This window comes from Barbus barbus, assembly GCF_936440315.1.
Source record: "Barbus barbus genome assembly, chromosome: 36".
Classification (NCBI taxonomy): Eukaryota; Metazoa; Chordata; class Actinopteri; order Cypriniformes; family Cyprinidae; genus Barbus; species Barbus barbus.
Genome location: NC_136714.1, coordinates 18,668,623 through 18,683,105, shown reverse-complemented (window position 1 = coordinate 18,683,105; position 14,483 = coordinate 18,668,623). Strand labels below are relative to the sequence as shown.

Below are 14,483 nucleotides of genomic sequence, written 5' to 3'. Positions count from 1 at the left end.
TACTGTTTTAACTGTTTTATTGATCAAATCAATGCAACCTTGCTGAGCATAAGAGATCTTTCAAAAATATTTAAACATTCTTATTGACCTTAAACCTTTGAACATATACAAGATTTATAATGAAATAGCATTCATACATGATTTCTTTTTTTAATTGTCCAGATGCTTCTTGTACATGTCTAGTTCCCTGTTCCTTGGCATAAGCCAATGTGAAGGGGAAGTCAGCTTCTTGCATTTGCAGTGTCTTCAGAAAGCACTCTGACCCCTGTATGTGAGGAATTTGACCCATTCTGCTTTGCTGCTGACCACAGAGCATCCCTCGGGCTGAAAAAGTCCAGTTTTTCACCCTTCTTCTTTCTTATAAAGACCTCTAGGCTCTTCCTCGACCCATTCTTTGCTGAGGTTTTGTGTATGTCTGCTCACATCAGTTAGCCTCGCTGGTATGTGTGTGTGATCAACCTTGGATTGAATTTCTCGATATCTGGAATCCGTGCAAATCAGTTTTGTTCCAGATAGAAAAAAGGATTCACAGTTATAATCCAACATCTCCAGGCTTCATCTCATCCCTTTTACGTAGGTTGGAAAAAGATTTATATTTCCTTATGAATCTCGTGCTGTGAAGAACCAGGTCCCCATAGTAACGGCAGAATGGCATCAGTGCAAACAGTCATTATAGATGAGCGTGTTGTAAACGTTGGAGCACAATGGCGACCAAAAGGACCGTGTTCCATTTATCACCACATTTGCGACCTGAAAGAGAAACTGTCACTGTTACCTCGGTGGAGGTCGTCACGCTGATGTCCCCCCAAGGCCTGGACGCATTATTCAAACGTGAAGAATCCAATGGAGATGCCCCACTATAAACACTTGCACGTGAAGATGGTGAGAGAGAATCAGTCCTAAAGTGAGAAGCCCTGAGAGACCCAAAACACCCTTCGGAGATTTATATCCGGGAAGGTCAGGGGTCAAGCAGCCATTAATCAAGGCCAAAGAAAAGGATTAAATAGCCAGGTCTTGCGGGCAGATGAGAGAGCGGCTGATTGAGGCGTTTAAAAGAGTGTGTTGTGTCTGTCTTAGATTACAGAGTGCGAGCCGTAGGCTAAACATCCATCTGAACCACGGCAGAGTGCTTACACTCTATAATCAGCAGGCCAGAGGACCTCTACAGTGGTCAGTCATACATCACAAAAGCCCTCATGGAGCGGACAGGGAAAGTCGGTTGTACTGCAGTTTAGGAAAGCTCTTTAATACTGGATTATTATTATTATTATTGTGCATTTTGGTACTTTAACAAAATCCTCTTACTGTACTTGGCTAAATTAAACTACAGCGGCCTAATAAAACATTTTTGGACACTTAATCCATACTTTAAAATGTTTGAAAGTGGCATCTGCAGACAAATTATCTTTTTTTATCTGGTCTTTATATGTATATAAATACATACAGTTGAAGTCAAAACTTTACATACACCTTTCAGAATCTGCAAAATGTTAATTATTTTACCAAAATAAGAGGGATCATACAAAATGCATGTTATTGTTTATTTAGTACTGACCTGAATAAGATATTTCACATAAAAGATGTTTACATATAGTCAGTCCACAAGAGAAAATAATAGTTGAATTTATAAAAATGACCCTGTTCAAAAGTTTACATACACTTGATTCTTAAAACTGTGTTGTTACCTGAACGATCCACAGCTGTGTTTTGTTTTTGTTTAGTGATAGTTGTTCATGAGTCCCTTGTTTGTCCTGAACAGTTAAACTGCCTGCTGTTCTTCAGAAAAATCCTTCAGGTCACACAAATTCTTTGGTTTTCCAGCATTTTTGTGTATTTGAACCCTTTCCAACAATGACTGTATGATTTTGAGATCCATCTTTCCACTGAGGACAACTGAGGGACTCATTTGCAACTATTACAGAAGGTTCAAACGCTCACTGATGCTCCAGAAGGAAAAGCCATGCATTAAGAGCCGGGGCATGAAAACTTTTGAACAGAATGAAGATGAGTACATTTTTCTTGTTTTGCCTAAATATCATATTTTTTCATTTAGTACTGCCCTACAGAAGATACTTACATGTTTTCCAGAAGACAAATTAAGTTAAATTTACCTTGATCTTCAAATTCAAAAAGTTTTGACATTTTGTTATCTATCACAGTGACATTCGTACATTTTAAAGCGAAGCTTAAGTGTGCTAACATTTTTTGTGGCTACTGTATGTGTCATCGCCAGAGCTGTGTGATGCACAGGAAGTGCTTTCAATTTGGTCTTGTTCAGAGACATGACTGCACACACAATGGGCCAATTTCACATTCACTTACTATGTTCTTGCTGATATTTCCAGGGCATTGTTAATTATCGTTCTTACATCTATGTAAAATAAGAGTGAAATAATAATTACTTTCACTGGTCAATCTTGAGATTCCTTGCGCTGTTTCTGTAGTGGTATTATGCAAAAATCCTCCTCCTGCTGTGCCTCCATATAGGAAACGTTAAAAGCGAGCTGTGCTTCAGATAATATAATTTATGATGTTGTTCTGCTTCAGATTAACTTAAACAATTGCATGTAGACCACATATGAATTCACATACGTATCTGTATATGTGTGTGCCATGGCTCGTGGCTTGTGTCATCACCACAGTCATTGATTTATAGGTTCAGCTGGTGTCCAGAAGTGTCCATGGCCCTCTTGCCATAACATACATCAACATAGACACTAACATGCCTCATTTATACAGTACACAGAGTGACCATAACTACAACCACATTGCGCTTTCCTATTATAGATTTCCCCATGCTGTGCAGATCGTAAACAATCTGAGAATCTCAAATGTGAAGAATTTGTCATCTTGAAGTCCATGGTGAATGTGAAAGTCTGCTCTAAACAAAAATGACTGATCTTGCATTACTGATCGAACTACCCAGTGGTGAGACTGTTAGTCTGTGTGACACCCGGAGGGTGTGAAGGGAAAAAACACACACCAGTGTCCATCACATTCACGCACACTCATCTGAGCCCAGTCAAGACTGCTTTAGGTTTATTGCACAGCATAGACAAACGGCTTTGATCTCTAATGCGCAGTGCGCTGCATTAATTATGAATCATTCCCCCAGCTGAACTGCAGCGAACACCTTCAAACGCTCAGCGAGCGATGCAGTGTTTTCGTAGGCCCCCAGGATGGCTCCGGGACTGCATGTATATATACATTTATCTGCATGAACAAAATAAGAGCTTTGCATAAAAACTTCTGCCGTCCCTCCAAAGTATTCTGCTTCTGGATGGCCTCAAACATCTCTTCTTAGCCCACAGTTACTCGCGCTGCTAGAAATTCTCATGTACATCACCAAAAGCCTCTTCCATGTGCGTGCTATTCACAACTCAGTGGACCCATCCCTGGCAAGCTAAGACAGCCGTGTGAAGTAACGATGAACCTGCGCGATGGTATCCAATTGACCGGGGTGTAATATTGGAGAAATGACCTAGTTCTCTCTGGGCTAATATGGATTCTGTAGTGCGCATGCTGTTGTAGAAAACTGGCTGCAAGGCCTGTTCCCCAGCAGCAAAGTCTGATTCGTCTGGAACAGACAAATTGATTTGGTTTTTTATTTACTGGTATTAGATATTGCATGGATTTGAACGCATGGTGAGGTTGTGCACAAAGTGTACCTGAAATGCATGCAATCAGAACAGTATTTGTACAGCACTGTATTATCAATTCCTTCATCCTCAAGAAAACAAGGGCTGCGCAACATGCTTTGATCAGGTAAAAAAAAAAAATGTAGTATGATATCCATAACCTATTTACATATTATCACAGAGCTTCTAATACATCTCCCTATTGTGGACAGCTAAAATAATCTAAGACTACAGAATATCTATCTATCTATCTATCTATCTATCTATCTATCTATCTATCTATCTATCTATCTATCTATCTATCTATCTATCTATCTATCTATCTATCTATCTATCTATCTATCTATCTTTAATTTCTTAGTGTTAGTCACTTAATTTCTTAGTGTTAGTCACTTTTAATGACAGGTTGGTAATTAATGAAGGAAACGCTGTTTCTTTTTCTTCCGAGCTCTCTCTCTATGTCCGTGGGCAGGGCAGAGCGGCGCAGGAGGGGTTAACGTTCCCCTCACGCGTCGCTGCTAAATGTGCCCGCGTGAACGTCAGTGGGAGTCCCCTTCACTGGGTCCCTTTGCAGTAGTGTGGACTTGAGAGTTGTAGACAGAGCTGAGCAGAAGCGTGAACAAACAGAAGTAGTGCCATAAAGTGAACATTTGACACTATCGCAAAGCTTTTTACTTTTACCGCGTGGATCCGTCTTGCACTGTCATCAGAGAGGGACGCCGACAGTTTACAACGCGCTTCAGCTGGCATGAGCTAACCCACCGGACATGGAAACCAAACCTTTCTTGTCATTGGGTAGGTTTACCCTCAGACTACTGAAAGATGTTTATTTTTCCACTCGAGTTTCTTTGGTATGCAAGAGAGAGTTTTATGATTCACTTTTTAGTCCATCATGAGGGAAAAAAACATGAACGCTTAAAAAGAAAACCGCTTTAGATCGCTCATTATCGACTCTGGCTGTATTGGAGGATTACGTTCGTGGCGAATGGAAACTAATGCAGTCATAATCAATAATGTGCACGGTGTGGATCAGGACATTTGTTTTTAAATCAAACTAAAGGTTAAACGCGTGCAAAAGCAGTGGTACGCGCTCGGAAAGTGTCTCGCTCACTCATAAGATGTTTTATTCTTGATATGCGGGATTATTTGACATATTGATAGCGCTTTGACTGCTGTGTTGCAGAGTTGACGCTCGTGCAGGTATTGGATCCAGGCGAATCATTTCTGTCACTTTCCTGCAATACTGAGAAATGCAGACGAGCGTGTAATTATGTGTGAAAATGATTTTTGGTATTTGTAAACGCAAAGCAACATCGCGAAACAGCCTAAAATTGAGCGAAAAATGAAATGCGTCGGATTTCATAAAATCGTAAACCGCTTAATGTCATTTTAAGAAAAAAAAAAAACGTTTTTAACTACATGCAATATTTTTGTTTCTCATCTGTAATTTAATCTTTACATGCAGAAATTACACATTTTATAAAATGTCTTTGCACTTTGGTCTCAAATAATGCCCCGAGCACCGTTTGTGTTTGAGATAGAAGTTGAGTTGATAAGTAAACTTGGACAAACTTAGTCGTTTTCTGTGAAGTGGAGTAGGCTAGTTTACTGAGGGAAGTGCCAAACTTTGCAGAGCAGTAAAATTCAATTTGAAATCTATTTATAGTGACTAGATTTAATAATAAAGTGACTTTGTATTAGAGGAACAAACGCTGCGGGTGTTTCAAAAATGTCCTTTTTTCATCGACGGCTGAGGCGAAATGTAGGTGTGGTTCCATCATATTAAAGGAATAGTTCACCAAAAATTAAACTAGTTTTTATTTATTAGTCCCGTTCAAACCTGTGTGACTTTCTGTCTGTGTAACTGTGAAAGCTACATTTGTGAAGAATATTCTGGGTGTTCTTCTCTATATAAGTGAATGGCATTTGAGACGGGATTAATTAAGGACAGAAAAGCACCATAAACCAAAGTTTAAATTAATCATATGTTGTTTTTCCAAGTCTTCTAAACTGAGCTGAACATCCCAAAATTATTACAGTTGATCACTGATAATCTTCCCCTCTATTAAGATGTTGATCATTGAATCATTGGTTTTGTGAACTAGAGCAGCTGATTCATTGAAAAGACCAAACTCAAAACAACAATTCATTCACTAATCAGACATTGCTCTGTTTCTCACAAACTCTCATGAAAACTGCAAAGAGATCTGGGACAGATGTCTCAATTTTCATTCAGTAACAACATAAATCCAGTCTGAATAGAAGCGGAGAAAACCTGGAACAGTGTCCACTTTTACTGATACTTTGTGGTGTTTTTGTTGTTGTTGTCATTTTTGGGCTTGACATCCACAGTCCTCCTCATTCACTTTATTGAAACAAGTGTCCGGTTATTGTACAAAAAATATTTTGAATTTTATGGAAGAAATAAAGTCACACTTGTTTAGAATCACATGAAGATGAATAAATGATAATGGACTTTTCTTATGGTGGTAAAACATATTTAAGGCAGAATTTACGTCATTTTAATGATTTAGTGAAGATTTAATGAAGATCAGAGCCATTTAAATTCCAACGGTCAATGGGTGATTATGAAATCATTGTGCAATTCGTGGCTGTAGAGATAATGTGATATCTGAGCGATTCCAAAAATAGACTAATAGACCGGAGATTTAGATAACATGATGTAAAACTTCTCAAAATAATTAATAACCTGGATTTGTCTTCTACGTCTCAAACATGGCTATTACTCATCCAAGAATGTTGTTTGGTAAATGAACATGTTCTTCAATAAATGATGCACATTACTCTCTTATGCATATGAGCTTGCTTGCCATGCATGGAGATAAGTTGAGCAGTCACACACGATTTAGTTCACACACAGAGGCCTGCATACTGTAAGAATAACCAGCATGCTCTGTGCTTTCACTCAGGAATATAGGCAGGACTGTTATTGTATCTGTAGCTCTTTCATGCGGGAGTCGTGTTACACCTTGACATGCATCATCACCCCACCGGTTCACTGAGATGAGAGACAGCAGGAATGCCGGGTTTCCCGAAACATTCCCAGAACAGTACTAGAAAAACCACAGAGCTAAGCAACATAATAGACTATTTGTGAAGGTGTGTTTGGGCTTTGCATGTGGTTTTTATGCTGGGAAATACAAGGCAGAATTAATATGTGGATTTGTAATTATTGTACTTTTTTATAGGCATGTGTTTTAATAGTAACAGATGAAGATTTATTAGTAAATAGTTCTTATTGGTGCTGTCTGCCTTGTCCTTAATATACTCTGAACTTTAGGATAATTTGGTAATTACTGTAAGTACTTGTCTTTAAAAAGATTTGGTAAAAATATTTACATTTTATTAACCATAATTAAATTAATAATGTATTAACCTTTTTTTTAATAATAAAGAAGACAGTTAAACTTCAAACCCTGAATAATTATAAAAAATAACAATATTTTAAATATATATATATATATATATATATATATATATATATATATACAATTAGCCTTTTTAATATTTTTTAAATAACATTTAAATTGAATTTTTTTTCATCTAAATATTTAAAAATGTATATTTAATATAATAAAAAAAAATTCCAAATACCGTTAAAACCTGAATAATTATAAAAAATAAATAAAAATGTATTTTATTTTGTATATAATTTCTATTTTAGTAAGTAAACTTAGCCAAAGCGTATCGTAGAAGACATAAAAATAAAAATAAAAGTTGTTAACTTTAGATTTCCAACACCTAAAGCATGTGTTTGCAAGCGGAGTGCTATTTCCTGCTGTATGTGTTGAGTGTCATGGAGCAGACGCACCGCTCTGGCCTGCTATATTCAGACAGATAATCAAACATGAATGATTACTTACATTTACAAATGCTTTTGTGGAGGTAATTGAGCAGAGTTTCAAATTACAGCGCTAGATATACTCGTGATGTTTTTGTTCTTTGTGCAGCATGCAGAACAGGTTGGGTTTATTAACTTTTTTTTCCAGCCCTAGGCACAGGTGCTAAATACCTCATATTTGTCTGTTTTTGCCCACAAAGATTTAATGAACCCTTTTATGGAAATCACAGAAGAACACACTAGGAACTAAAAGTTTGTGTATCATCATAAAAACATAAGGTATGGAAGTATTCTGAAACCACTCTCTGTTCATCTGTAGATCAAGTGAGCGGATCCACAGGCTGTAGATGGTTTTGTCCTTGGTTTTTAAGGACCATTTGTTCTATGAAAGTAAACCACATTTAGTTTGGCCTAAACGTCTTCTTTTTTTAGGGTCAGGAGGAGGTGCTTTTCAGTTACAGGGGTGTGTTTTTTTTGTTTTGTTTTTTTTTCTCCGCCCATTTCAGTGAAGTTCATGGTCTTGATGAGAAAGTGACATTCATAGTTGAGGGGGGTGCATTCCTCTGTCAGCTGTAATTCAGGAACAAAGGTGGTTCTGGGACGTTTAGAGAGCTTTTGATTGGGGGGCTGGGTGGGCTGTTTACCGCTTAAACCCATATAAGTTTTTTTTATTTTTTTTTATTGCAGGGCAGTTTTAGGTTTCTCACCGGATGCTTTTTGCCCCCTTTTGTGAGCGGGCTGCAGCTGTCATTTTTACTAGAGAAGTTTATAGAGAATGTTAATGGCTTAAAGGTATAGGGCTCTCCCAAGGCCATTTACCAGCAGATCCTTTGTTGATGTCCACCAACTTCACAGAGAAGTGGAAATCCACAGTCATTTTTAATTATTATCCTAGAAGTACACGATTCAGAAACATATGTAAATGAGCTGTTGGAGCGCTTGGGTAATGTTACAGCTCTATATCACGCCGATCAGTCCAGGGATGAGATTTAATTCAACCATAATACAGAGTTTCACAATTGGGTTACTGCTGTGTGCAGAAATGGAGATTTAAAACTGTTGTTTATGATAGCCATGCATCAAACCCTTGTTAATAATTTGTGAGTTTTCAGTCCCCGACAGTGTCGAGTGTTTTATCTTTAAGGGGAGCGGTGGACTATGAACCTCAGACCTTGACCTTCGCTCCCCATATGTTTTATCAGCTGGAGGATTTGCTTTGGACTTCTAGAATTGAGTTTTCACAGCATTACGACAGATGATAAACTACAACGGACGTTACACTGTGAACCTTGATTGTTTATCACGGTCTGATAGAACTGATATTGTGCGCTTCAGTGATTATGTAAAAGTAACTGATGAGAGAGATAAGCATTTTTTAGTTTTGTCGAATCAGCTCAGTGAAGTTCATTCAGATTTCTCTGAGAAGCTCCATTTGACCTGAAGCTTATTTAAATGATGAAGCTTTTTAAATTTGTAGCATTTGGACCAATCAGACACACAACTATTTGTTATATTTAACAAATAATCTCTTATGCCCCCTCACCTAACCAAAGGACCAACTATGAGGGTCTGTGGACCCTTTCCCCCGAAATGCATCTAACACCTAAGAAAGGCAGAACAGGCCTCTGGTTCCATGGCAACCCATCTGATAACGCTTGTTTTATTGCTCAAAGGAATGCGGGCAGAGCAACTCACTTCATTTCCCCTTAGGAAGGAGACATGATGCCATAAAAATGGACTCTTCTCTAATTAATTCAAAGAAATGACCTATGCAAATTACCATGTTCAGAGACAAAGAGTCGTAAAACTTTCCCTCCAAAAATTCAGGACACCATTGGCACTTTGACTCTTGACTTTCCTTTCAACCAAGGACCCTCGGATCTCAGCAGATCTCTTTCTTAGCTCTTTTTCCCTTTCTACCTGGGAAGAAACTCCCAATTACCACCGAGCCAGAATAACATCTTTTGGAGTTCATCACCCTTCAAACCCGGAAGAACTTGAAGAACTCCAACACCACCAAACCTTCAAACCACCAGAACTTTCATCCGAGACTGCATCCAGACAGTCGTTCAACGACCAAAGGCATTGCAAGTATCGTACATTTAACTAAACGAAACAGAGGTCTAGTATAAGCTATAGACCCCGTTATAAATGGCGCTGATGGTTTTATTCAGGTGGTTAACTAACTCTTTTCATAGCTTCATTCTCTGGTTTCCTGATGGTTTCATCAATCAACTTTCATTTGCCCTTTCCCCATGTATGAGTGTTTGTTTGTTTGTTAGACTAGTTTGGGTTAGTGTTTAGTTGATAAAAGTTGTGTGCACAAATTACATGAGTTTCTGGTTCTGCCTTGCAAATTGAATGTCTCTTTACGATTTTGACCCTCGCTACATGCTCTAATGCGTTAATAGGAAAGTATTTTCTGTGGCAAAGGAAATATCCTTTCTTAGAGTTGATATGAACTTGCACTGAATGTTTGCTGGACAGACAGATCATTGTAATTATTTATATACAATTCCCTTTTTCCCTTTTGCTGCTTACTAATATGTATAATGAGAGAAAGAAATCTGATGGGAGAAGTGTTGTGAGCCAGATTCAAACTTGCATCCTTCACATAAGCACCACAGCTAATGTGCGCACGTCAGAACCACATGGCACATTTTTCCCTTAACCTGTGAATTACACTTCCATTCAGAAGTTTGGGGTTTAATTAATTAATACTTTTATTGTGCAAGAATGCTAAACTTGATCAAAAGTGACTGTAAAGGCAAAAAAGATCATGGTTCCACAAAAGTACAATAACTGTTATCAGCTTTGATAATAATAAGAAATGTTTCATGAGCTGCAAATCGGCATATTAAAATGATTTCTTATTCTTAAAGATCATGTGACACTGAAGACTGGAATAATTGCTGCTGAAAATTTCCATCTCAGGAATAAATTTAATTTGAAAAGATGTTAAAATAAAAATCTAGTTATTTTAAATTGTAATAAGATTTTACACTATTACGGTTTTTACTGTATTTTGATCAAAGAAATGAGCAACAAAAAAAAACATGTTTTGAACAGTAGTGCATGTAACAGAAAAACAAGCTTGCTGATCTTTTGTAAGAAAAATCAGCATTTACCTGTCAATTACCTGAAAATTAGCATGCAAATATGTTTGCATAAGAGTCAAATCCAGTGCTTCTTGATGTGCGGTATGTTTGAGGTGGTCCAGAAGCAGAGTTTCTATCAGACATCAGCTTTAAGGTAGATACTGGAGAGTGCTGTTTTACACCTCACTAGGTGCTAACCATTAACGGGCAGTGCCAAATACGTGGGGGGGCTGCACAGGAAGTCTTTTTTTGTATATATTTATTCACTGCAAACTTGTGTGAGGTTTTGCATGCACACGCTTTAGGCAAGGTTTCAGCAAATGAATCAATATTGCATCTGGCACCCCTCTGTTCCCTTATTCAATTTCTTGCTATTTATTTACCAGATGCTTTTTAATCCAAAACAGGCACAACTTGATCAGTTTCAAGCGACAAGCAAATCTGTCCACACTGAAAGTGTAAATGCTGTGTGGCGAAGCACAGTCACACCCAGTCAGAATGTATAGGTAGATATGTGAAGTGGGATTTTGGACCAATGAGATCGGGGATCTTTAGTATCCTTGGTGTCAGAACTGCAGGCCAGTAACCATTAGCAACTCTACAGTGTAGAATTCATATTCCAACACAGTGACATTAGCCTTTATCACACAGGCGTTAATTAAAACACACTGACAGAAATGTGAAGTAGTCTTCTATCTGTTTCTGAAGGCGGAGCAACACATGGTTTAAATCGCTTTAAATCACAGTAATGACTTTATAGGTTTCCTTGTGTGAACCGAGGCGTCTGTGACTGTTCTCAGGACGTGGCATGGAGTATTCTGAGCACTATGATTTTGTTATCATCATAAGGGAAGAATGTTCAGTTTTTCATTGTTTAAAGCCAGCATAAAATCCAAATTCACCCTCTCGGTTTTCTAAATGCATGTTATTGTTAATGATTATCCATGCATTTTTTCTGACCTTGTAATTTTTAATCGAAGTTGTAGCAGTGCAGGGCCGTAGCTGGGGTTTGCGGGGCACTGGTGCAGGTTGTACCAGTGGGCCCTGTTTGAAATTGTTTCATTTTTTTCCAAGTTAGTAGGTGTCCAGGTACAGAAACGGAATAATCAAATGTAAAATAGTCTTTACTTTAAAAATTAAATATACAGTGCTATGTAGTCAAACCAAAATGTATTCAGACAAGTTATGGCCTGAAGAATGTGGGAAACAGAGCATTTCTGGGGCACCATTGACTTCCATAGTATTTTTTCTTACTATGGAAGTCAATGGTGCCCCAAAACAGTCTGGTTACAAACTTTCTTCAAAATATCTTCTTTGGTGTTTGGCAGAACAGAGACATTCATACAGGTTTGGAACTACTTGAGGGTGAGTAAATGATGACACAATTTTCATTCTTGGGTTAAACTGTGTCAGAACAAATGAATCGTGATAATGTCAGATAACTTTGATAGAAAGGTATGTATTGGATTACAATCAACCAAAAATTCAGACAACTGTTAGTATGGCAATATTTGCACAACTATCAATGCTTTGTTGACCAATTACCAAGCAATACTTAATTTTGTTCAGTCTGTGGTGTAAAAAGGTCGCATTAGCAATTAAAGAAAAAACACTTAAACAAAACATGCTCAGGTGAAAGTGTCTGAATAATTTTTGGTCCCAATTTTATTTTTAATCAATTTTACTGGTAGTCCACTGTATGAATGATTTTGGGGTATAATATGTCACAGTTTACTTTATTTTGCTATACTCATTTACATAAATGAATCATAGTGTCCTGCACCCACTAGTAAAAAATGTATAAAAAATGATATCTGGTGTATGAATAATTTTTGGTTTGAGTGTGGATTAATTATTGTTAAAACTACAAAGTAATTCAGTCAAGAGCAGTGAGTGATTTTCTTTCTTTCATTTTCTTGGATTAACATTAAGGACGCTGACAGCAGACAGTAAATTAGGCACGGTCACTTTAAGAGACCATGCATCCATTATAATGATACACATCAGATTTCTTTCGAGCTGTTTACTTTCACTTAAGACATAACCAACAGTTTTTTTTCAAGGATACTCTCCAAGACGGGTATTTTGACACAATTTTGTTGAAGAGGCAAATTCTGTGTTTAAGCGCTTTTAGACGCATCTCTCTCTCTGCATGTGCCCTGTGCGCACAGAAAACCGTGCGCGGGTGCTGAATTGAGTTTTTCTGTTTGCATGTTTAAGCTGCGTTTTTTTTTTTATTTTTTTTATTTTATTTTTTTTATTTGGCTTTTTTTTTTTTGTTGGCTTTCTTTGGTTCGTTCAGGTGCAGGAGGTGGCGAAGGAAAGCTCGGTTCAGTCTTGCTGTCTGTGAGATGCGGCTATCTGCGTGCACACGGAGCACGATTACTCAGTTCAGTTTTTCCGAGTCTTGTTTGAATGCTTTAAAAAAAACTCTTTTGAATGTTTAAATTGGCAAGGCTTAAAAACGCATGTAAATGATAAGCTTTCGTGACGACGTGCAGCAGTGGCCCATCAACTGTCCTGAGCCAGTCGGTTGAGATCGCTGGGGGGCCCCCCTCAGCCGTGGGCACCTATAATTGTCATCACCTTTCACCCCACTAGTGACGGCCCTGTAGCAGTGTGTGTGTGTGTGTCCAGTTGTTATTATTAAGTGACTATAATATATAGGCCTACAGTATTGTGTGCAAGTGTTGAAAAAAAGTCCCCACCCTACATTTTGTTTCTTTTTCAATAAAAACTTGGATTTTAAACATAATGTGAAGAAAAGATCTGCTGATACTTTTCATTGTGACTTTAATGTGATATGCTTGCAGACAGCAGATTATTTTTTTGCAGCAGATTTTACTTTCTGACAGGCTGCATAGGAAGACTTAGGCAGCTGACTTCAGCCTCGCTGCCTTATCAGGCATTGACTTTGCAGACAGCGTTTGTGCATGAGGGTACCTCACAAAATGGTTTTATGCTCTTCAGCCAAACAGAAAGAGAAACAGAAGCGCTTATTCGATTACTACAATACAGATTTTTCACTAGAAATGACATCAAATTTTTTACAAAGCTTGTCAGAAACCTACATTTGCATACACAAATTGACCACCAACTGCAACTTTAAGACACCATTTTTATTTTTTAACTTCGTCATGAAAGTGCACAGATTTGTGGCATATCAAGGGTAGCGAAGGATATACATCTATGCTTCCTTCAAAAATCAATCAGATGAAGGCATCTCAGGAGAGAGAAGGTGAAGCTAACATTGGATTCGGACGTTGATTTCTTCCTACCTTGAAATGCATTCTCCAAAGGCAGCATTTTTCAGCTTTTGGATGTAGACACAGTGTCTAAAAATAGCGTGGTTGGTCCTACAGTTGTGATGGCTAATAAATGTTGATACAAGTTTTTTTTATTCCTTTCACAAATAACCTCAGTTTTGCTATTATCATACATGTATGCCCAGTTGAACCCTGTAAATTGTGTCCAAAGTCCTAAAATGAATATCATACAGTCTGCTCTAGCTTACTCGAGATTCCTGGGCTCATATCATGCTTTGTGACAATCGACAAGTATCAATCGTAACGGGCGATAAAAATCACTGGGCTGTAGTGTTCTGGACTGCGTGTTAGGGCGTGGGTGAGGGGCTTTGTCCACTAATGCCACAGCTTACACTGGAGATCTTAAATCAACCCAGCAGATTAAGAACCATGATTGCAATTATGATAATCCATATCTGTTACACCAACCAAAATATGATGAAAACATTAAGATGAAGGGATTTGTATGCAAGTAAATGGCAACTCTGTTGTAGCATGAACACTTTTTTTGTCCACATCAGTTGTTTTTGTGGCTAAGCCAGGTGTGCTTTTACCCTCACAATCCACGTTTTGCCCAAAC

At 37.9% G+C, this 14,483-nt stretch overlaps 1 protein-coding gene across 4 annotated transcripts in view; it reads left to right on the top strand.

Annotated features, from left to right (window-relative positions):
• Positions 1–4,170: 4,170 nt before the first annotated feature.
• LOC306856381 (retinoic acid receptor RXR-alpha-A-like) overlaps positions 4,171–14,483 on the top strand; it is a 128,054-nt gene continuing 117,741 nt past the window's right edge. For 2 of the 4 annotated variants that reach the window (XM_079395640.1, XM_079395637.1), the window contains exon 1: positions 4,189–4,433. In XM_079395640.1, the coding sequence (XP_079251766.1) occupies positions 4,406–4,433 (28 nt within the window). In that variant the 5' untranslated portion in view covers positions 4,189–4,405. Of the gene's footprint in view, positions 4,434–14,483 lie in introns of all 4 variants that reach the window. The other 2 variants (XM_079395638.1, XM_079395639.1) reach the window with 2 other exon arrangements.